Source organism: Acanthochromis polyacanthus, chromosome 15, assembly GCF_021347895.1.
Source record: "Acanthochromis polyacanthus isolate Apoly-LR-REF ecotype Palm Island chromosome 15, KAUST_Apoly_ChrSc, whole genome shotgun sequence".
In the NCBI taxonomy this organism is placed as follows: Eukaryota; Metazoa; Chordata; class Actinopteri; family Pomacentridae; genus Acanthochromis; species Acanthochromis polyacanthus.
In genome coordinates, this window is record NC_067127.1 from 20,958,346 (window position 1) to 20,982,249 (window position 23,904).

Sequence of the window (23,904 nt, forward strand, 5' to 3'; positions counted from 1 at the left end):
AACGTTAGCTCTGCATGGTACAGTAACGTTAGCTCTGCATGGTACAGTATCGTTAGCTCCGGTTCGGTACAGTAACGTTAGCTCTGCATGGTACAGTAACGTTAGCTCTGGTTCGGTACAGTAACGTTAGCCTCCCTAGCTTGTTCTATTCACATTCTTTTTCGTGTCCCTCCATGTTTAACGCGCGCGATGTGCTCGTGCGTTATCGAGTCGATGCATGTAAATAAAGTGAGAGTCAAGCTGCTGCAGGCCGCAGCCGATCACTGCTGTTTACACGGAGACCTCGGGAAGGGGGATTCCTTCCTCCTAACGTCCCTGATCAACATATGGTTTGACCTAAAAATACAAGAAAAAAGAAAAAGACAACAGCGGCCTTCATTAGAGCATCCTAGATGTAAACATCGGACGTGACGTGTGTTTATTTTTCTGCGTATTTGTCTGCGGTAGAGATCTGTTCAGTCGGTAAACATGTATGTTAAATCACTTTCTTGTTTTCGGCTGTCATACTCAGCTGAGGACATCAGCCTGCGGATATGTTCATTGGTTCGCTGAAGGTTTCTTACAATAATCTGGTACAGATTCCCGTCAACAGTACACAAAAGTCTTATCACCCCCATGGTTAGTTGATAACAGATTTGAAATGATATTAAAAAGAAATAGCTGCATTATAATTCCACTAGTGTATGGCACCATACAAATGCACATCATGCTCAAAACTAAAATTAAAAAATGGGACTGATGTATTTTATTTTATTTTATTTATTCAGGATTTAAATTAGTACTTTATTTAAAAAGGCGTCTTTTTTCGACAGGTTTTCAATAAAACTGCTTTCTAACAAAGTAACAGTTCCTATGAAAACTACTGTGTGCTGCATATCATTCAAATTAACAGAGACAGTGTTCCTAAAAAGAGATCATTTTAAAAGATTTATGTTTGCAAATTAATTTTTTTTAGCTTTAATGTGTTGGGATTTCAGAAAAAGATATGTAAAAACGTGGAATATTTATTTATTGACATTTTCAGAGAACTGCTGCTTTGTGTAATATTCAGTATTATTATTTCTATAATTAACTACTTATTTATAAATAACTGCTGTACTATGTACAATATGTTATTTTGGTTATTCACTGGATGTGGTTGCACTCTGTGTCCAGACCAGGATGTCTGCCAGAGGAGGAAAGAAGAAGGCCACCAAGCTGTCCCGTTCAGCCAGGGCGGGTGTCATCTTCCCTGTAGGGAGGATGATGAGGTACCTGCGCACTGGCACACACAAATACCGCATCGGCATGGGGGCGCCCGTCTACATGGCAGCTGTCATCGAGTACCTGGCAGGTAGGGCAGCATCACGTGGTTTAACCATCATACATCCCAGCTTCCATGTCTGTAAGCGCATAGTTGTGCACAAAAGTTTGCATACACTTGTAAAGACCATCATGAAGTTCTTGAGTTTCCAGTGACTCGTATAACTCTGAATTTTTAATGATGGGATCATTAAAAATGTGTCTTTGTCACACAATAAAAAACAACCATGCGTTTTGGTTCTTTTGTAGATTTACGATGGGTCATTTGGAAATCTGACAAAAACACTTCTTGTAAGCTTTTTTTCATAACTGTGCATCAGAACAATACCATTAGAGAGGTCGGGGTCTAAACCTAAGCATCCAGTCAGTCGTAAAGATTTTTTTTTGATCCACAAGAAGAACTAGGAGTCATGCAGCAGATGGCTTAAAGCCCACAGAGCCCTGATCTAAACATCATGGAGTCAGTTTGGGATTCCATTGAAAAGACAGAAGACACCGAGACAGACTGAATCCACAGAAGAACAGTGGGAACTTCCCCAAGGTGTTTTGAGCAACCTACCTGCCTAATTTAACACAGTTTCCCAAGAATCAACCAAAAAATGAAAATTAATAAAAAAAGATTTAAAAACAGCTCAAAGGCAGACCTTACAATGCAATTATATAGTGCTACTTTCTGTTACAGTATTCTCGGCTGGTTTTCACTGATTGAAGTTTGTCCTCTCTAGTAACTTTTTTCCCCATTTCAGTTACATTTTGTAGTCCTGCTACTTAACGCTTTAGTTTCAGTTTCGGTCCATTTCTGTTGATTATTACACAAGCTACATTTTTTGGTCACAGGGTAACTACAGCTAATTAACAATTAATCGGAGAGTGTGAGTCTCAACGTTTCTGATGTATCTGCCTCTTTCACTTCACCAGAACAACATGAGGACTGGGTTCAGGAGGGAGATGCAGCAGCAGCTCTCTGATTCATATTCCAGTTAATAGTATGTTAGCTTTAACTTGTGATTGAGGCCAACGTAATCAACAAATGTAACTTTATTGTGTCATATTTAATTTCGTTCAGCTGCCAAAGTAGCAATATTGTCATTTATAATTAGTAATAATAAACCTAGATAAATTAAGATGACTCCTATCTTTCATCATGACAACTACCGAGAAGAAAGAGAATTGAATGGTGCAAAATATTTGAAGTTTTACCACTTGTTGCACTTCTGGTGGGGAAGCACTGCTGTAATACCCTAAATGCCCACATCACAGAGTCAAGAAATCCTGACAAGCGGAAGAAAAATGAAAATACTTTAACCCACCGTAGCTCTCTTGTATAATTTTAAGAGGAAATTTCGCCTTTCAGCTCATTTTTGCTTAGTTTTTAAAAAATTACTTTCAATTAATTTTTGTTTGATCCTTATGAGATTTATTTAGTTTATTGCAATTTTAAAATACTATTTTATATTCATTTAATTCACATCCTGTAACACATCACAAAATAGAAAAATTACAGGGCAAAGGTCTAATTCTTGAGCTAATAAGAATGGTCAAAATAATTTTTTTTGACTATAAAGCTAACAAAACAAATAAGGATTCTAAAAAGACAGCTTTTTTTTTGCAGCATTAGTGTACACATCACTGTTAAAATGTTACGGCTTCCAACAGGAGTTTGATCTAATCATGTTGACTGTGTCTAATGTGCAGGAAAATAAACCAGTTTAAATGGCAGAACACATGCTGCATGTCAGATGGATTTCCACACTCTGTTTTCTCTCCTCTAAGCTGAGATCTTGGAGCTGGCAGGAAACGCAGCACGGGACAACAAGAAAGGCAGAATAACTCCCAGGCACATCAAACTGGCTGTGGCCAATGACGAGGAGCTCAACCAGGTAACACAGTGCTGTACCAGTGACTGACTTATATTTGTGTGTAAACCATCACATTTCAGGTATCAGCAGAGCCAGCTCCTCACACTCAGAATCAGTGTACGCTGTTTCTTGCTTTGCTAGGTTCCACACAGTGCTTTACAGTGTGTTTCTCATTCACCCATTAACACACACTCTCACTGTAAGGGCATTGTTTTCACAGAAGAAATAAACTGATAGTAACTTGGGGTTCAATGTCTTGCCAAAGGACACTCCCACATGTGGAGGACAGAGGGATCTAACTGCAAACCTTATGATTAGTGGACAGTCTGCTCTACCACCTGATCCATGGGCACTGCATTCACAAAAAAAACATGGAGACTTTATCCTGTAATGATGATTTACAACTAGTTATGTGATCTTAATAATGATAAAGGTTAACATGATTATCACTTTACTAACCTAATGGAGTCAATGGCTCTACCTGATTTATTATATTAAACATGAGCTTGAACATCAGTAGTTTGTTGTATTCCAATGGTAAAAGTCTTCACTTATGTGAACCTATGTAAACCTTCACACAAAAAGTAGAATGTTGCAATAAATACATGGAAAATGTTGACATGTGCCCCTGAATTGAACTGCTTTGATACTGAAGAAATCCTAAATCTTGGGAAACCCTGCAGGTTGTCAATATTCCTATTCCTGCCCCACTATGTTTAAAGCTGCTGTCCGGAGTTTCCGTTTGTTTTCAATTTATGTGTCATTGTTTAACAAAGCTTAAATGTGTTAGTCTAGTTCGATACTATAATATAAAGTTAGTATAACGCGATATGAAAATTTATTCCTGAGCTCCGCCTTCCTCTCATAGACCCCCATGTTATTCCAAAAAGCGCCGGTCGCTTCCGACCAATAAAGTTCGAGCTTCAGCTTTGTCATGCTGTCAATCAACGGTTACGCGCACAGCAAGCAAGCCCATGCAGAGGTGGGCGAGCTACGCACTACGCAACCGCGCGCACATTTGTTTTGCTTGTGGAGGAGCTGAGAGAGCATCAGGGATCAGCAACTTCCAGAAAAGTTACCAATCCCACGGCTTGTCAGGCCAAGAGACTGCAGGACGTTTTTTGGCTCGGGGTGCTCGCGTCGCTCCCCGACCACGGCCTCCATAGCCCGGCTGACGGCTTCGTTTAGATGCCCGACCTCTGGAGGAAGATGTTGGGGCGTCTGGGACATACTCTTCGTCAGAGGAGTCATGCAATTCTGAACTCTAGATAGAAATAAATAAACAATGTAACACATATACATGCATATAAATGCACTAAGTTTGATAAACAACGTCATCGAGAGGGATACACGAGTGTAATCACATATTGAAACTTTACTCGTTCGTCCTAGCAGATTCATGTTATTTTGGTATTAGGACAAGTTAGACTCAATACAGCATTCTAACGTAATTCCTTTATTATTTACTAAATGTACTAAATGTAGAAGAGTGGAAAACAGCAAAACAGACAAGATGCTGCATCACTCCGGGCACTTCTCTCAGGTACTGCGCGCGTGCACAAATAAAGGGGCGAAATCAGAGGGAGGGAGGGTGGGACCACCAGTGTTTTGGGAGACGCTGCGATTCAAACTCCGGACAGCAGCTTTAAGCATGATGCTGAGCAGGTAGCGAAAAGTGGGTTTCTGATTTATTTATTTTTTCACTGAAAACAGCTGCTGCTGTTGCTGAAAGTGGAATTTACGATTTGTTAAACTAAACAATGAACCAAACCGAGTAGAACTGAGAGAAACTAATTGTAAATGATCTGCACTTATCTACTTCTGCACTAGTTATGTATGCCTTTTAGTCATAGCTGGGTTCTACAAAGCACTTCACACTCACATGCTGATAGCGACAGAGCTGCCATGCAAGGTGCTCCCCTGTCATCGGGAGCAACTTGGGGTTTAGTGTATTGCATAAGGGCATTTCGGCACATGCAGGGGCCAGGGATCAAACTGTGATTAGTGAAAAACCTGCTGTTCAACCTGAGTGGAAAATTAAGAGAACTATTTACAGTTGAGGATAATTCTCTGTGGGCTCATCATCACTATAAACTTTCCTTTCAAATTCAGTTATTTGACTGATTGTCCGTGTAAACACGCTCATAGTGCTGCCTTTGTTAATCACCAGTGAAAAAGAGGAAATAGCTTTTACATTAATGACGCTACCCAGCATGACTTAAGTAATGAAGACCTCAATATCCATTATCTATACACCACTTAATCCTCATTAGGTTTGCAGGGGTGCTGGAGCCTAATCCCAGCTGACTTAGGGTGGGTATGGGACACCTTGGACAGGTCACCAGTCTATCATAGGGCTACATATACACTCACATTCACACCTACAGACAATTTAGAATCACCAGTTATCCTGAGCATGTTTTGGGACTGTGGGAAGAAGCTGGAGTACTCAGAGAAAGCCCATGCATACACAGGGCGAACAGGCAAACTCTATGCAGAAATATCCCACGAAGGTCGGGATGCAAACCAGGGATCTTCTAGCTGTAAGGTGAAAGTGCTGAACACCAATCCACTGTGCAGCCCAGACCTCAACATTCCAAGACAAGTCTCTATCTGCCATCTGGAGCTGCTAGTGGATCAGGTTGCCTCATGCACCTTTAACCTCATCAGCTGTGCCAGAAGCACCAGTGGCTCCGATACTGCAAACACATGTTGTTCATGTTTCCACTGTCAGAGCATTAAGCTGTTTTTTCAGACTACAGTTTCTCGCAATTTTAGGTACTGTATATCTGGATACCTAAAACATTAGCAACTTTCTAATGAATGCCAAAGTTCAACCATAATAAATGTTTTTTGTGTGTGTGTGTGTTTTTTTGCTACAATTACACTCAAAAGCCACTTTATTAGGTACACCTGTTCAATTGCTTGTTAAAGCAAATAGTTAATCAGCCACAACTCAACAGCAGCAACTCAATGCATTTATTTAGGGATGTAGACGTGGTCAAGACAACTTGCTGAAGTTTAAACCGAGCATCAGAATGGGGAAGAAAGGGGATTTAAGTGAGTTTGAATGATTTAAGTGAGTTTGAATACTTCGTTTCACAAACTGCTGATCATCTGGGATTTTCATACACAACCATCTCTAGGGTTTACAAACAATTGCCCAAAAAAGAGAAAATAGCCAGTGAGTGGCAGTTGTGTGGCTGAAAATGATTTGTTGATGTGAGAGGTCAGAGGAGAATGGACAGACTGGTTGGAGATGATAGAAAGGCAACAGTAACTCAAATAACCACTCGTCACAATCAGGGAATACAGAATACCATCTCTAAATGCACATCATGTCCAACCTTGAAAAAGATGGACTACTAAAGCAGAAGACCACACCGAGTGCCACTGGGTCCTGTCAGCTAAGAACAGGAAACTGAGGCTACAATTGGCACAGGCTCACCAAAATTGGACAATAAAAGATTGGAAAAATGTTGCCTGGTCTGAGTCTCCATTTCAGCTGCGACATTTAGATTATCAGAATTTGGCGTAAACAACATAAAAGCATGGATCCATCCTGCCTTGTATCAGTGGTTCAGGCTGGTGGTGGTGGTGTAATGGTGTGGGGGATAGTTTCTTGGCACACTTTGGGCCCCTTGGTACCAATTGAGACACCACAGCCTACCTGAGTATGTACTGTGGTCATAAAGGGATGGACATGGTTAGTAATGTTAAGTCCATCCCTTTATGACCACAGTGCACCATCTTCTAAAGCTACTTCCAGCAGGATAATGCACCATGTCACAAAGCTCAAATCATCTTAAACTGGTTTCTTGAACATGACAATGAGTTCACTGTACTCCAGTGGCCTCCACAGTCACCAAATCTCAATCCAATAGAGCACCTTTGAGATGTGTTGGAATAGGAGATTCACATCATGGATAAGCAGCCGACAAATCTGCTGCAACTGTGTGATGTTGTCATGTCAACATGGACCAAAGTCTCAGAGGAATGTTTCCAACCCCTTCTTGAAAGTATACCATGAAGAATTAAGGCAGTTCTGAAGGTAGAATGGCTTTATTGTCATCATACATGGCATGACGAAAAGGGGGGTCCAACCTTTTACGAGGAAGGTGTACCTAATAAAATGACCAGTGAGTGTATATTGTGTAAGCAACTGTCCTATCATGATAATGGGAGTGAAAGTGTTTTCCCAGGGGTGCACGGTGTATGTGTGTGATAGCAAAGGTTTCAGCTGACAGCAGATGGTGTGTGTAGCAGCTAATGTTTCATTTAAATGTCCCAACACTGTGGTTAACCCTCTGCTTGGAAGAACCACAACAGTTCCATGATGGAAACAACATTCCTGTGAAGACAAAGGGTGTGTTTCTTATTCTGTAGGACAGTACAGTAAATACAAAGTCTTTATTTCTGGAATGTTCTTGCCGTCAGCTTCTGAGGGGGTGACCATATCAAATGGAGGAGTTCTGCCTCGGATCCATCCAGAGCTGCTGTCAAAGAAAAGGGGAAGCCGAGTAAAAGTGGAAACCCAGGCGTCTGTCCCCGACAAGCAGGAAGGACGCTCAAAGAGCAAGAAGCCAGTCAAACCTTTCAAAAAGGTTAAAGGCAAACGAGGCCGCAAGCCAAAGGTCAGTCAACTCAACAGACAGAATACACAGGGAGGTGGGGAGGCCATTAAGGCCTCAGTATACTGCAAAAATCTCTGGCTGTCCCACAATTCAATTGAATTGACTTCTCTGTTCCAAACGAACAGAAAGTAAGGGGTCACTGCATTTAGGCTCTTTGTCCAGTTCACTGTGTGCCAAACCACAGACTCCTGTCCTTTTCCCACTGAGCTACAAATGAAAGATGTCTGACAGTAAAGTTAATGGTCAAGTCTTGCTTTACGTCTACGCAGACAGATAAATAGGCATCGCTTCGTTCACATTAGGGCTAGTTTGCCACATTTCCTCTAATTTCAAAAACAAAACAACTCATGGGAAAACAGCAGCTGGTTACAGCTTTGGTTCTAACACCATATCCCTGATTGTTATTGAAGTGTGCCAGGCATAGTGTACAAACATAGCTCAGGATTTCAGAAGAAATGGGGACTATGTACAGTACTGTGCTTGGGCTCCATTGATGGAAAGTATGTACAAACAAAGCCCCTCCAAAGTTTGGCAGCAAATACTTCAATTAAGACTCGTTTAATGATGAATTCTAAAGGTGTGGATGACTGAGATTCTCCTCATACAACTCACTTTTTAGAAAATGTTTGTTTTAAGCACCATTTGTTTTCCTGGGACATGCACAGTCAGCATGCTTGTAGTGTGGAAAGTCACGCAATCCCAAATTTTAGGCTGCACCAGTCAAATCCAAAACTAATCCATGTCCACAGCTCTGAGATTCAGCTGGGTTTAGGAGTTGAACTGTGTCAATTAAAGAAGACCGATATGGTTGAAAGTTTTAGAAAAGTGAATACAAGGTTTTAGGCTTTGACTTTAACCCTTTAAGCTTCAGTCAATTCCAGCCGTTTTCAGTACAAAAAATCGCTAACATTCTATTTTAAATAAAAAAATTACGAAAAATACAGGGAATATTGGACGCACATCGCGAGGTGCATTTCCTTGAAAATGACCGATTCGTGGATTTTATACCGACTTCAGGACATGTTTTGGACAAAATAGTTTACTGGCTTGTGTTGTGTGGATGTAAAAGGTTGGATTATGGCCGTTTTTTGTGGAATCTTTTTTTCTGTGTGTAGTAATGAACCCGGAAATGTGAGTTGCGCTGTGTACGTTGAATCCATGTATAGAGAACGGATGGATGAATATTTGTTTTTGTCGGACAAATGTGTTTTTCTCACCCGCTGTGGTAATCGCATCTGAAAGTGGTTTATACCGGCGGATTCATGAGAATCTAAGCTTTCCATCGGTGTATAGTGTTTGTATAATCGGGTTTGCAGCCGTCGGACATTCTTGAAATTCCTATGCAAATTAGTAGGTGTACCGCCGGCGGTACACCTACGACGCACTGAAGCGTAAAGGGTTAAATTATTTTGTTAAACTTTGATGTTCAGAGGCAAGGAAAAACATTGGCAAGACACAATACGATGAAGCTGAAATCATGCAATACTATATGGTATATACGTAACAAATAGTAAATATCAAACCCAAGAATTTGACAAGGCATCGAAGGCTGTCTTTTAATTTTTGAATCTGCTTAAATAAGATCAGCAAGTACTGATCAATAGTCAGATTGATTAGGGCTGTGCATTCTGTTATGATTAAAGTTTGGTTCAATGGATGTTTTTTTTCCTCCATGTGGCAAAGAGCACAGACAACGACAAAGAGTCTGTACCAAACTCCACAGCAGAAGACGGTCCTGGAGATGGCTTCACCATCCTATCAGCAAAGAGCCTGTTCCTTGGACAAAAGGTAATGTGTGTGTGTTAGACACACTTAGTGGCAATGCTAGTTATTGTGAACTATGGAGATTCCAGAGGTTGGACATCCATTCATCTATTATCTGCACACCACTTAATCCTTATTAGAGTCGTTGGGGTACTGGAGTCTATCCCAGCTGATTTAGGGTGAAGGCAGAGGACACTCTGGACAGGTCACCAGTCTGTCACAGGGCTACATATAGAGACAAACAGTCACATTCACATTCACACTTATGGACAGTTTAGAATTACCAATTAACCTCAGCATGTTTTTGGACTGTGGGAGGAAGCCGGAGTACCAGGAGAAAACCCACACATGCACAGGGAGAAACATGTAAACTCCATGCAGAAAGATCCCAGGCCAGGACACGAATTGGGGATCTTCTAGCTGCATGGTGACAGTGCTAACCACTGAGCCACTATGAGGCTGGACAAAATGTAGAAAAGCTATAGCAGTTTAAACAAATAATCATACTTAAACTGACAACGGCAGTGGTCATTAAGTGCATGTGCATTTGCAAACTTTGGTGACTATGGCAGTGGTGATCACAGTAGATATTTTAAAGAGCATACTGCGAACGAGGTACACAGTTGTGTGTAGCTGTGTAAAGCTGACAGGTGGTACAATTAAGATAACAGCATCTAGTCAGTATGATGTTTGATCAAAGCCCAACTAACATGTCGGTCTGATCTACAACATTTACCAAAACCACTCAGTAAGAAAACGCCACAACTGTTTTGTCATATTGATGTTTTTGTGAATCCACAGCTTTCACTAACAGAGAGTGAAATCAGCAAAATCGGAACCATCAAGGTGGAGGGAATAATCAACCCAACAAATGCAGAGATGGACCTCAAAGATGGAGTGGGTAAGGAGAGCATGGTGATGTGTTTACTGGCCACTTTTCAGACTTTTGTTTCACACTCACTTATACTCAGCTTCTGCTGCACCGTATTTACAGGCAATGCCCTGGAGAAAGCTGGAGGCAGAGAGTTCCTGGAGGGAGTGAAGGAGCTGCGGAAAGCACAGGGGCCTTTGGAGGTGGCGTCAGGTAGAGACTGGCCTGGACAGACACTTCACACAGGGCAAACTGTATCAGCTGTGACGTTTTAGAACAGGGGTCTCAAACTCAACTTACATGGGGGCCACTGAAGCTAGATTCTGAGTGAGGCTGGGCTGCATCAAGTATTCCACAAAAACGAGTTTCAAGTATTCCAAAGAAAAGTACAACTGATCCAATCTTCTTCTTTATCAAGAACAGTTCTTCAACATGACTGTTTCTTCAGAATGTGAATGGTTCTGCTGAGCATGAACATTTTTTCAGAGCATGAACTGTTCTTCAGGACATAGGCTTCTCTTTCCTACTCCTTGCTGCCAGAGACCTGGCAGTGCTTCCTCTCACACAGTTGAGCCACATTTGGCTTGAGGGAGGAAGAATTGAGACCCTCAGTACGGCTTGAAGATGATCGTGCTGGTCACCAACCTTTCTCTTCACGGCAGGTTTTGAGAAGGACATGACTGAGGCTGGATATATGTTCTTTGCTTGTGTTACTTTCACTTGATGTCGCTCCGCAGTCACGTTTCAAGCGACTGACGTTGCTAATTCGTGTTGGCTAACTTGACCGCAAATGCCGGAACCTGTCATGAGCCTGAGCTATTTTGCGGAATATGTATTTATATTTATTTATTATTTAAATATTTTCACGGAAAAATAAGCATTTTCTAGCCTACAAAATGAAAAATAATATTAAAAATAATAATTAAAACATATTAAAATAACATTAAATAGAAATAGATAGAGCGCTGGGCTCTGATTGGCTCAGGGACCATAGCAGGAGTCTCCTCCGTCTCGTGTTTAGCAGCTCAGCATCTCGCTTTGTCCATTTCACATAGACGTCTGATCGCTGCGCATCAAAATTAATTTAAAGTCGCGGGGGATTCAGGAACCTAATCCGCGCCACAGAGGAGTGACCACTGTATATTATGTGAAAGTCCACGGCAAGTGCAACACGGAAGTAGTCAGCAGAAAGATCCGCGAGCTTCTTTCGCCGATAGCTCAACAGGTTGAGCTCCCGCCTTTGATGCGGCGGTCGTGAGTTCAAGCCCAGCTCGTAGCACTTTGCTGCTGTTCTTCGACTTATCTCAAAGTGCTGTCTTATCAACTATGTGGAAGCGTATGAGAAAAGCAGGCGGGCCGCACCAATGCTAAACTTTGATCTCAAGTGGAGGGCCACAAAATATCGTCCCACGGGCCGCAGTTGGCCCGCGGGCTGCAAGTTTGAGACCCATGTTTTAGAAGGTTACTTATTGTTGTCACTGATGTCACTGGAGCATTTCTACCAGAGACCTTCTATAGAAGATAAAGTCTATGATTCCTGAACACCTCTGCTCTTCAGAAACCTTTTAGTTAGGTGACACAGTCAGACTAAGAGTGTGTGTGTGTGCGTCCTGCAGTGGCAGTGAGCCAGGCCAATGGGATGGCAGCCCGCTTCATCATCCACTGTAACATCCCTCAGTGGGGCTCAGAGAAGTGTGAGGACCAGCTGGAGAAGACAGTGAAGAACTGCCTCTCAGCAGCAGAAGAGAAGAAGCTCAAGTCGGTGGCTTTCCCTTCACTTCCTGCTGGACGGTGAGTTCCACACATTTTAAACTCTCTGTGTGTCACTCAGTAGAGCTGCTCCAGTGCTTCTTCACTCAGGTTTGACCACTAGGGCAAAAAGGAGCTGCTCCAAAGTCTGTTACAGCCTTTATGACTGGAAGCTACCGGACCAGTTAGCAACACAGATTCAGGGCCTCGTGTTGGTGCCACTTAAATGCGTGAGCTTCTGATTGAAGTATCTTCCCTCTAGTGCTCCAAAAATGCTATATACAAGTCTTTTTGTTTGTTTTTTTTACGCTAAATGTCACTTCAGACCCTTTTAAAGGTGTTATTTTAGCACCTGTGTCAGAAAAACCCCTAACAATACCCAACCATAAGAACAGGCATCAGTCTTGAAAGGCTCAGGGTCTGTTCTCTCGACTGTACTTTCACTTTTACACTGTTGTATGGGAGATCATTCTCAGATGGTTTACAAATGTGAGGAGGAACAGTTTCAAAGGGATAGACTCACATGCACTAAGATGCACATGACTAGACTAACAAACAGGACAGAGAAGCTTGGTTCCACACACACAAAGGGAGTACAACACTATTACCCCAATATATCTTTACACAGCAGATAGTTGTTTGCTGCTATGTTTGTTTTCAAAATCTCATATACTGGAGCTTTATTTTAAAGACCGACAGAGGTGACCTTTTTCTGCCAATGTGATGGTGGTACTGGGACCAGGTCATATCAGTTATTAAAAGGTGCTCCATCAATATGTTGTAAATGTAAATGTGACACACTTCACTCCTGAAAGCTCTGAAAGTGGATAAAATGAAGAAGCACTACAAAAATGACCAAACTGGGTGTAGCACATTATCTTCATTCTAGTGGTATAAATTTTAGGAGAGGCTCAGTAACATTACTGACTCATTATTAGGTGGAATTAAAAAAAATCTCTTTCTCATTTTGGTGCTTTGACTGTGGAGCTGTTACTGACTAGATTTGGGAATGTTTTCAGGTTGAAATTTTAAAAAGGACCTAGTGTTTAAAACATGTAGAGACACAGTGAGAAGGCACATTTTGTTGGCTATTGAGAGCCCTATAATAAATGTGTGGCTTGTTTATCATCTTATGTACTTATAAAATAAAATCTGTTTTATAAATTGTGAAATACTGTCACTTAGCTGATGCTAATGACGTCAATAATCATCTGAACAGCTTTCATGCTGACAGATGAGTAAATAAGCAGCAAACCACTTTACACACAACATTTGAGCTAATAGGAATTATCCTCTAAAATCAGCAGCCTCTCATTGTGTGATTTGACACCATCTGACTTAATTAACCAGTACCAGAGTTCTCCTCTTGCTGATGCAGGGATGTGCATGTGTTGGCTCAGTGTTTTGGCACACTAGTGATGGTCATTAATTACAGCTGCAACAACAATTCTGTTTTCAAATCCATTTGTGTGCGGCCTGAGAGAACAGAAAACACTTCTCATCTTTGGTTTTGGCAACTCTGGTGTTCATCGGTAATGTTAAGTGATAGCAGCAGGCATTGTTTTATTTTTTTCTTTTTGACCCCATCATGTTGCTGTTGTGTGTTGCAATAAATCAATGTAGACAGAGTGATAAAGAGTCCTCTGTATTAGAGTGATGTCACAGAAACATGTCTGTGGGTTGTGATATCAGAAGGAGATCAGAAAGGCTCACTCTCCTAGAACCGGGGTGTCAAACATATGACCCGAGGGCCAAAACCGGCCCCCCATAGGGTCCAATCCAGAACGCGGGATGACTTTGCAAAGTGTAAAAAAACAAAAAAAACTGAGGTGCAAATAAATACTTCCTAATGTGAGTCAGCAGCTTCAGTATGACAGAGCTAGAGTTCTTTATAAAAGCATGTCTTGGTACTGAAGTAGAGTCTGGCCATTTGGTGGCAACACAACTCTTCGCCAACACTCTGAATCGACATTGTCAAAGACCCTGTATCCCGAACACCTGCCTTGGTCTTTGAACATGTTAACAACACGGACTTCAAGCAACTGTACCAGACCCTGACCGACTATGACATCCGGTTCTACATGTATGAGATCCTCAAGGCCCTGGATTACTGTCACAGCATGGGAATCATGCATAGAGATGTAAAGCCACATAATGTGATGATCGATCATGAGCACCGCAAATTGCGCCTTATTGACTGGGGTCTGGCTGAGTTTTACCACCCAGGACAGGAGTACAACGTCAGAGTCGCCTCTCGCTACTTTAAAGGCCCTGAGCTCTTGGTGGACTATCAGATGTACGACTACAGTCTGGACTACAGTTGAACCCTATTGTTGATGCACAGCCACAACTTTTATGCATTTTTTTTAGTATAAATTTGATACATTTACAAGGCAGGGGGATAACTTCTTCCTTTATAGTTTGTGTGGTGTGGTGTGTCAGGATTACTACACAGACGTAGCCTAGCTGCGCTAGACAACCCACGGCAACAAATTTAATTCTCTGCCAGGGTGGGTCTAGTTACCCTCCATAAGGCTCGAGGCTGGATTCTCCTAAAACCGGCCGGACGAATCACCATGAAGTGTAGAGTCAGAAGGCGGGCGTAACTAAGTGACGACAGAGGCATGACGATTCTGACAGAAACAACCGGAAACAACTAGCCTAGCCGCGCTAGACAACCCACGGCAACGAATTTAATTCTCTGCCAGGGTCGACAACAAAAACAACAACAGTCGTTGAGCTCCATTAGCACAGACTCTGAATAATCTTTCTGTTAACATGTCTGTAATATACTTGAGCTTCACCCATTGACTGTATAAATAAGGTTTCACCAAACTACCGCATCCTCTGATTTCCGGCGCTCTAGGAGCCTGTTCGTTGCGCTGATTGGTTGTATACCTACCCAATTGCTGCAGAGTGATTTGATAGACAACCTTTTAGCCCGCCTCCCTCCCTGTCGAGCGTGCCTAGACCCTTGCGCCTTCAGAGCATGGGTCTAGCGTGGCTAGGCTAACACAGACGTGGAAATGAATGGGAATCTACAATCATTTCTAGATCTTGACAAGTTGTAAAATACTATCATTCAGTTCCAGATACTTGCAACTGAATGTTTTGTGCCTTGGGCTGAATGTTTCCCCTGAACTAAAACGAGTTTGACACTCCTGATCTAGAACTTGCTGGCTGTTGTGGCCACATCTGTAGTTTAGTCAGAATCAGAACAACTGACAGTCTCGTCCAGTGCAGCTGTGAAATCATTTGTCTCCACCAAAGTAACGATGCAGAACATGAGTCCTTTACATTTTTACTTGCAGCGACATCATTGCCAGCTGTGTTGGTTGCTATTAGTCTTCACTGCTCTTTATTTACTGCTCACTACGCATTCATTCAACAACTGGACTCTCTTTCACAGGAACGGCTTCCCAAAGCAAACAGCGGCTCAGCTCATCCTCAAGGCCATCTCCAACCATTTTGTGTCGTCCACGAGCTCCTCTTTGAAAAACATTTACTTTGTGCTGTTTGACAGTGAGAGCATTGGAATATACCTTCAGGAAATGGCCAAGCTGGACACCAAGTGAGGAATCCTGGTTTTAGGGGTCGGTTTTTCTAACTGTTGTTTGTTGCGGATGGGGGATAGGTAGGTGGTGCAACGGTAGGGCTTTTGATGTGGAATCTGTTGATTAAAGAGGAAAACAATATTTGTGAGTGGAGTGCTGTTCACATTTATGTCCCACTGTCCCTTCAAGATATTGAATTCTTTATAGATTAGATCATTTAAGTCCGTACAGTTTGATATTCTGCCTCCTTGTTTCATGATGTTTTTACATTCCATGTACAAATATTGTATAACAGTTTTTTTCTGGCCTATGTAGTTTCTGATACAGTTAGTTTACTAAAAAAATACAGTGATTCTCATTTTGCTTTGAAATAAAAGTCAGATGTTTTACACCAGAGGTCTGCTCAGACTTTCAACACTTGTTTGTATTGTTTTTCACTGTTGGTGTTGAGTGTTGTTCTAAAAAGTTACAAATGACACTTTTGAAAGTCTTAGTGTCTGTGTAAATGTCTCTGTTCTTTCAAACAACGATCATTTCACATCATTTGTAATTCTACTACAGAATCCTACCAGACCAGTCAAACTAGGAGAAGAAGGATCACTCATCTAGTCTTGTTATCCTCAATGAGTCCCACGATCACATCCAGATCTGTTGTGTTTTAAAATGTCTGTCTGTTTGCCAAGACTGTACCCCCTCATAGGTGAACAAAAAACAGGGAAGTCTAGGAATATTTTTAAAACATGACTTGATAAAAGACTTAAAATGCAGCTTTATTCAATGACTGATGACAAGAGAAAGACATGAACGGGCTGCTGGATGCTGTCAGTGGCCAGACACTTGAATGTCCACAACTATGAATCATCGAAGAAATGGTTTCAGACTACTCTGGATTGTTAGTTTGCATGTGCACATTGGATTTGGGGCTGCACTGTGGAGTAGTGGTTAGCACTTTCGCCTTGCAGCAAAAAGATCCCCAGTTCAAATCCCGGGATGAGCCTGGGATCTTTCTGCATGGAGTTTGCATGTTCTCCCTGTGCATGTGTGTGATTATTTGTCTGTATATGTAGCCCTGAGACAGACTGGTGAACTGTCCAGGGTGTCCCCTGCCTTCGCCCGAGTCAGCCGGGATAGACTCCAACACCCCCCGCGACCCTAGTGAGGATAAAGTGGTGTATAGAGAATTGATGGATGGATGGACATTGGATTTGTTGACAAGAACATGTAATGTACAGGGTGTTCCTAAAGTCTGGACACATAGGAAATCTCATTAACTACTGTATCTTTATTTTGCCTCCACAGATTAAACATGGCTTTGTCAAAAGAAGAAGAGTTGAACTGGTACTTCTCAGTGGACGCGAAAAATAGACATATCGAAAGGTAGTAGATGAGTTTAATGCACGTCATCCACGGAAGATTCCACTTGGTTTTCCACGATGGTGAAGATGGTTAAAAGGTTTAAGGAAACGCGCAATGTCATGGACAAACCCTGTTCTGGACGACCAAATGTATGAGCCAAAACTAAAGGATTGGTCATGGTAAAAATTCATGCTAGCCCCAAAAAATCACTTCCCTAACCCTGTTTTTCAATATGTCCATCCTTTACATCCACTGAGAAGTACCAGTTCAACTCTTTCTTCTTTCAACAAAGCCATATTAAAGCCAGTAAAATGTCCTGCAAATCTGGAATGATCCAAATAATAATGAATAACATCTCACTTTGTGTTTGTAATCAAGTTGATAAAATAACCAAAACATTCAAAATGAGATCAATGGATGTTACTGATAGCAACAATTTCTGTTGTAATCGATTCCTCACGCTACTTTGGAATGATGAAAATTATATTTATTACTCCGCCAAGGAACGGTGGAGTTATGTGACGACCGGCGTATGTTTGTGAATCTGTTATTCTGTGAGTCTGTCTGTCTGTGTGAAACATTACTCAAAAACGGAGCAACAGATTTGGATGAAATTTTCAGGGAAGGTCAGAAATGACACAAGGACCAAGTGGTTAGATTTTGGCAGTGATGCAGTTTATAATCTGGATCCACGGATTTGTTAAAGATTTCCCCTTGCCAGATGCAGCAGCTGACACAGCCTTGCTGTGACCATGACATGAACACTGTGTTTGCTACCCGCTGAGGGTCACATGATTGCTATCCTACGACAATATGACTGTGATTTATCATTTGGAAATCATACGAGGAACAAATGATTAAACTGTGGGGTGTTTCTGAGCAGGGCCGGAGTGGGACTCATTTTCAGCCGTGAACTTTCATGCCTCAGACTGGCCCACTTTAGATCACGATCTATTGTGATTAAAATCACGTAATTCTAGCCTTGCATGTTCAGTCTACAATAGCGCACTGTTCTGCACAGTCCTGTAATTCAGTGTGTTTTTCTAAAATATTCCCAATTCAGTGCAAGTAAAGGTTGCTGCACAATTTGGATATATTTCAACATGAGTGCACATCTCCAACATTATTCTTTACAACATCAGAATCACTATCCTGTACAAATAAGTGTTCGAGGATATCCAAACCTTAAAAGTGAAATAAAAGAAGAAATAAAACTATTAAATATAAAAAATAAAAAAAATAAAATGTGCTGCAGTTTCTAATAACACTATCATCTCTTTTTCCTCTGCAAAGAAACAGGTCCGTGTATATTTTGGTAATTGGATTTTCCGTTCTAAAGCAGGTATTGAAAAACAAAAAACGAGTGGTTATTTGATTTTCGTTTTAAAATACAAAAATTTAAATAGAAATACAAGGCATTTTTCCTTTTCATGATCAAAAAGGGATATACGAACTTTTAAAAATGCTTTCATTTTCATTTTATATTTACAATAACAACAAAATGTAAGAGACAGAAACGAAAAGAGATCTGTTTTTCGTTTTCTGAGACCGGAAGTGGTCATCGGCAAGGGTGGAGCCAAACAGAGCACAGTGTATAGACTATATAATTTTTTTTGTTAGTTTTCATGGTCAAAATGAGAAATCAGGTGGCCGATCTTAAAATAAATCAATATTGATTTTTTATTTATTAAGATTTGTGACACAAAGGGGCGTGGTTACTTGATTGACAGTTCATCTGGAATGACTGACAGTCTGGAGGATGTAGCCTAGACTCTGCTCTCCTGGACTGGATTAATTCTGATATGGTCACTGTCGGTTACTTTATCATCGATGGAGAAGCAGAATCTTTTCCACAGACAGTTTTCCTGTCCATTGGCTTGTTTTAACCAGTTTTCTACCTTCAGCTGATTCGAGCAGACTCTGAAAGTTCGGTAAGTAAATGTTTATTTTCTTATCGATACCGCTTTTAATGCACTTTATGTGCAACTTTTGTGTCAGATATAATGTGTGCCAGCAGACAGGTGCTCTGCTTTGGAGTGTGACGATGTCGTCAGTGATGTGGAGACTGAAGTTTCCGTTTCACCCACAGCGTGCTTTAGGGCACCCGGGTCGGACTTGATGTTTGAAATACTGACCGACAGCTCAGATTTAACTGTCTGTAGTTCTGTTTTGATGGATGTTAAATTTTCACTCAAAGCCACCAGGAGCTGGGTCTTTACAATAATCGCCGTCTCATTACAGAGTGAAAGTAGCAGTTCCTCCTTAAGGTCAGAGATTGCAGCATCTGAGGGCCTCTTCAAAAGAAGACCACGACCAAGCAGCCTTGAGATCTTAGGCAGCGTCTCCCTCAGGTGAGTGTCAACGGTGTTCACAGTCAGGTCTGTGGTAATCAGAAATCAAAAAACAAAACAGAAAAAAATCTAGATTATAAATCAACATGTACACACGTGGACAAAATTGTTGGTACCCCTCAGTTAAAGAAGGAAAAACCCACAATTCTCACTGAAATCACTTGAAACTCACAAAAGTAACAATAAATAAAAATTTATTGAAAATTAAATAATCAAAAACAGCCATTACTTTTGAATTGTTGATTAACATAATTATTTTAAAAAACAAACTAATGAAACAGGCCTGGACAAAAATGATGGTACCTCTATAAAAGATTGAAAACTATTTGACCAGAGTGACATGATTAACTCAGGTGTGTCATTTAATTGACATCACAGGTGTTTCCAAACTCATAATCAGTCAGTCTGCCTATTTAAAGGGAGACAAGTAGTCACCCTGCTGTTTGGTGAAAAGGTGTGTACCACACTGAACATGGACAACAGAAAGCGAAGGAGAGAATTGTCCCAGGACATCCGAAAAAAAAAGATAGACAAACATCTTAAAGGTAAAGGCTATAAGACCATCTCTAAACAGCTTGAAGTTCCTGTGACAACAGTGGCTCATATTATTCAGAAGTTCAAGACCCACGGGACAGTAGCCAACCTCCCTGGACGTGGCCGCAAGAGGAAAATTGATGACAAATTGAAGAGACGGATCGTTGGAATTGTATCCAAAGAGCCCAGAGCAACCTCCAAAGAAATTAAAGGTGAACTCCAAGGCCAAGGTACATCAGTGTCAGATCGCACCATTCGTCGTTGTTTGAGCCAAAGTGGACTTCATGGGAGACGACCAAGGAGGACACCACTGCTGAAAAAAACTCATAAAAAAGCCAGACTGGAATCTGCAAAAATGCATGTTGACAAGCCACAAAGCTTCTGGGAGAATGTCCTTTGGACAGATGAGACCAAACTGGAGCTTTTTGGTAAGGCACATCAACTCTATGTTCATAGACTCAAAAACCAAGCATACAAAGAAAAGAACACTGTCCCTACGGTGAAACATGGAGGAGGCTCAGTAATGTTTTGGGGCTGCTTTGCTGCATCTGGCACAGGGTGTCTTGAAAGTGTGCAAGGTACAATGAAATCTGAAGACTATCAAGGCATTCTGGAGAGAAATGTGCTGCCTAGTGTCAGAAAGCTTGGTCTCAGTCGCAGGTCATGGGTCTTCCAACAGGACAACCATCCAAAACACACAGCCAAAAACACCCAAGAATGGCTGAGAGAAAAGCGTTGGACTATTCTAAAGTGGCCTTCTATGAGCCCAGATCTGAATCCCATTGAACATATGTGGAAGGAGCTGAAACATGCCATTTGGAGAAGACACCCATCAAACCTGAGACAACTGGAGCTGTTTGCTCATGAGGAGTGGGCCAAAATACCTGTTGACAGCTGCAGAACGCTCATTGACAAATACAGAAATCGTTTAATTGCAGTGATTGCCTCAAAAGGTTGTGCAACAAAATATTAAGTTATGGGTACCATCATTTTTGTCCAGCCCTATTTCATTAGTTTTTTTTTTTTTTAAATAATTATGTTAATCAACAATTCAAAAGTGATGGCTGATTTTGATTATTTAATTTTCAATAAATTTTTATTTATTGTTACTTTTGTGAGTTTCAAGTGATTTCAGTGAGAATTGTGGGTTTTTCCTTCTTTAACTGAGGGGTACCAACAATTTTGTCCACGTGTGTAGCCAAAGCACTCCGTGTGTAATGCCATAGTATAGGATGTAGTTCATAAAATGTCAAAGTATAGTATACTTTTCAAGAATAACATAGTATGGCCTGTAGTTCATAGTATAGCATGCCGACAAAAAAACCCACAGATTATTATGTGGTTAAAAAAGCACAAAATGATAGGATGTTGCCTAAAATTGTCATGTATGATATGTGGTTCAAAAAATGTCATAGTGCAGTATATTGTCAAAATAGTATGTTATTCTAGAAAACATCAAAGTGTAATATGTGGTCTAAAAAATGCCATAGAATAATAGTTCATTGCACAAATAAAAGTATAGAAATTTTTAAAAACATTCGAATTCTTATATGTTGATTAAAAAAAAATAAAACAAAAAAAGTCATAGTATTATGTCAATTAAAAAAGCCTGTCGTATAGCATGTCACTCTAAACACGTCAGAGTTTAGCCTTTGGTCCACAAAACATTGTTTTGTCCCGGCTGTCTGAAGTAGGTGAGGAGCAACACAAACACCTCACAACATCACATTCCTCATAAAAAGTAGATGGGATTTTTATGAAATAAAGTGTTGGTGAATAAACAGTGCAATTAAATCAGGAGATGTGAGACTTCCACAGCATGGATCACCATCAGCTGCTGTAGATTCAGAGTTGAATGTCAGAATGAACTGAGATAGAAAAGCTGCAACACTACAGTCTGACAATCCGACACCATCAGTTTTCATCTGGTTGTTTTGCTCAGCATGCTGTGAAGTTCAGTTTTTACATGAATCAATACAGAGATTCTATTTCCAACTAAGACTGGAATAAAAATTAGAATGTTATGAGGTTATTAATGCAACTAAATCCTGTCAGATGGAAGGATTTACTTCTAAGTTCAAGTTCCAGTTGGAGCACGTTGCAGTCACAAAGAAAAACAGCGATACCTTCATAGCAACATTTAATAAACCTCGTCCTCATTTGTTGTTTCAAACCGCGAGCTTTAGTGAAAAAGTTTCCAATTTCTGCACATTTGGCTGCGTCTGTTTCCAGAGCTTTCCTCTTTTTTATTTCTTGCCTTCTCTGCACCACTCTTGCTCTTCCTGTTTTCATCTTTCAAACACCTCTGACCGTGTGCACGAACGTGTTACGTCATGGTGGGTCTGCAAAAAAACAAATTAAAGCTGCCAGCAGCGATGGACGGGTCCTCAAATCCTTGCTGGTCGGCGAATCCATGCATGTCCACCAGGTGGCGTTGCAACCGAGAGTGTATTTGGGCCCATTGATGTCATCAGGACTGGACTCTGATCACACATGTAAAGTTTCAGGCAGATCAGAGCATGTACAGCTAGTTATAAAGCATTTCCTTCCATCCACCAGGTGGCGCTATGACTATAGCTGTATATCTGCAGATTGGAGCATGTTCAGGGCAGTTACACAGCATTTCCTGTTTCATGGCAAATTGTAAATTTCCAGGGGCCGCCATTTCTACACCCTCAGACTGTTGCGAAGCATTCTGATAATTTTTCATCACCCTTGCCTACTGTACATCCTGGCCAAATTTCAGCTCTCTCAGTGTTACCCTGTTTGAGTATATAGCTTTTGATCATGGTCAAAAATGACCCAAAATTGTCAAAAAAATATGACCCATAATTCAAAATGGCCGACTTCCTGTTGGGTTCTGGCCATGGGTGTCAATTACATTTTTGTGCCTCTACCAAATTTCATAACTGTATGTGACAGGTACTGGCCGTAAATGTTTGAAATTTTCCAGGTGGTGCTATGGAGCTATTTTTCCACACACGTGCAGTTCATCTAAAATATTAAATCTTCAGCAGTCCTGATGTGTGTGGTAATTTTGGCTAGCATTTGAGGGTTCCAAACTTGTCAGAAAGTACTTTGTCATGGCAACAACCCGCTGTCACGGCAACAGCATTTTTATATACATGTCAGGGTAGAGACTGCGATTTGGTAGAGTTGGAGTTTCTACCAGTAGAGATTGCGATTGGAGTCTCTACCAGTAGAGATTGCGATCGCAACCTCTACCAGTAGAATTGGAGTCTCTACCAGTAGAGACTGCGATCGCAATCTCTACCAGTAGAAACTCCAATCCTACCAGTAGAGATTTGTCAGGGCTAAGGTTAGACTTTTAAGGTTAGGGTCAGGGGTCAGATTTAAAGGTCAGGGTTAGTTAAGGTTAGGGTCAGGGGTCAGATTTAAAGTTCCATCTCTACTGGTAGGATTGAGGTTTCTACTGGTAGAGATTACAATCTCAAACTCTACTGGTAGAGACTCCAATCGCAATCTCTACTGGTAGAAACTCCAACTCTACCAAATCACAGTCTCTACCCTGACATATATATATGTCAGGGAATATAAATACAAGTACAATCCTATTATTGTGAACACAGATTCACCTTTCTGTCATTCCCTCATTTCTTCACCGTAACACCTTGTCCCTGCTAGATGCTTATAAGTTTAGACACATCCTTTGCTACACAGCAACAGCGTGAAACCCGTCTTTCATCTTTTTGTGAATTTTCGGAATTTTCGGCAGCATCTTCGTCATGTCAGGAAATCTCTTCTAAGAATAGTACTTGCTGTGCTGCTGGAATGGTTACAAAATAAAAGCCTGCAACATTAAAAATACGCCTTTACAATAAAAGCATGGAGGAAACGCTTATTTTAACAATAGGAAAACAAAGGCTTGTCAAAACTGATGAACTGATCAGCAGACCTTTATAAGAGTGA

General features: G+C 41.1%; 1 protein-coding gene across 1 annotated transcript; it reads left to right on the top strand.

Annotated features, from left to right (window-relative positions):
* Positions 1-596: 596 nt before the first annotated feature.
* LOC110951327 (core histone macro-H2A.2) lies at positions 597-16,148 on the top strand. The gene is made up of 9 exons (XM_051960054.1): positions 597-618; positions 1,156-1,333; positions 3,076-3,195; positions 7,599-7,795; positions 9,479-9,583; positions 10,361-10,460; positions 10,554-10,643; positions 12,047-12,221; positions 15,589-16,148. The coding sequence occupies exons 1-9, from the start codon at positions 616-618 to the stop codon at positions 15,752-15,754; spliced, it is 1,134 nt and encodes a 377-aa protein (XP_051816014.1). The 5' UTR covers positions 597-615; the 3' UTR covers positions 15,755-16,148.
* The last annotated feature ends 7,756 nt before the right edge of the window (positions 16,149-23,904 follow it).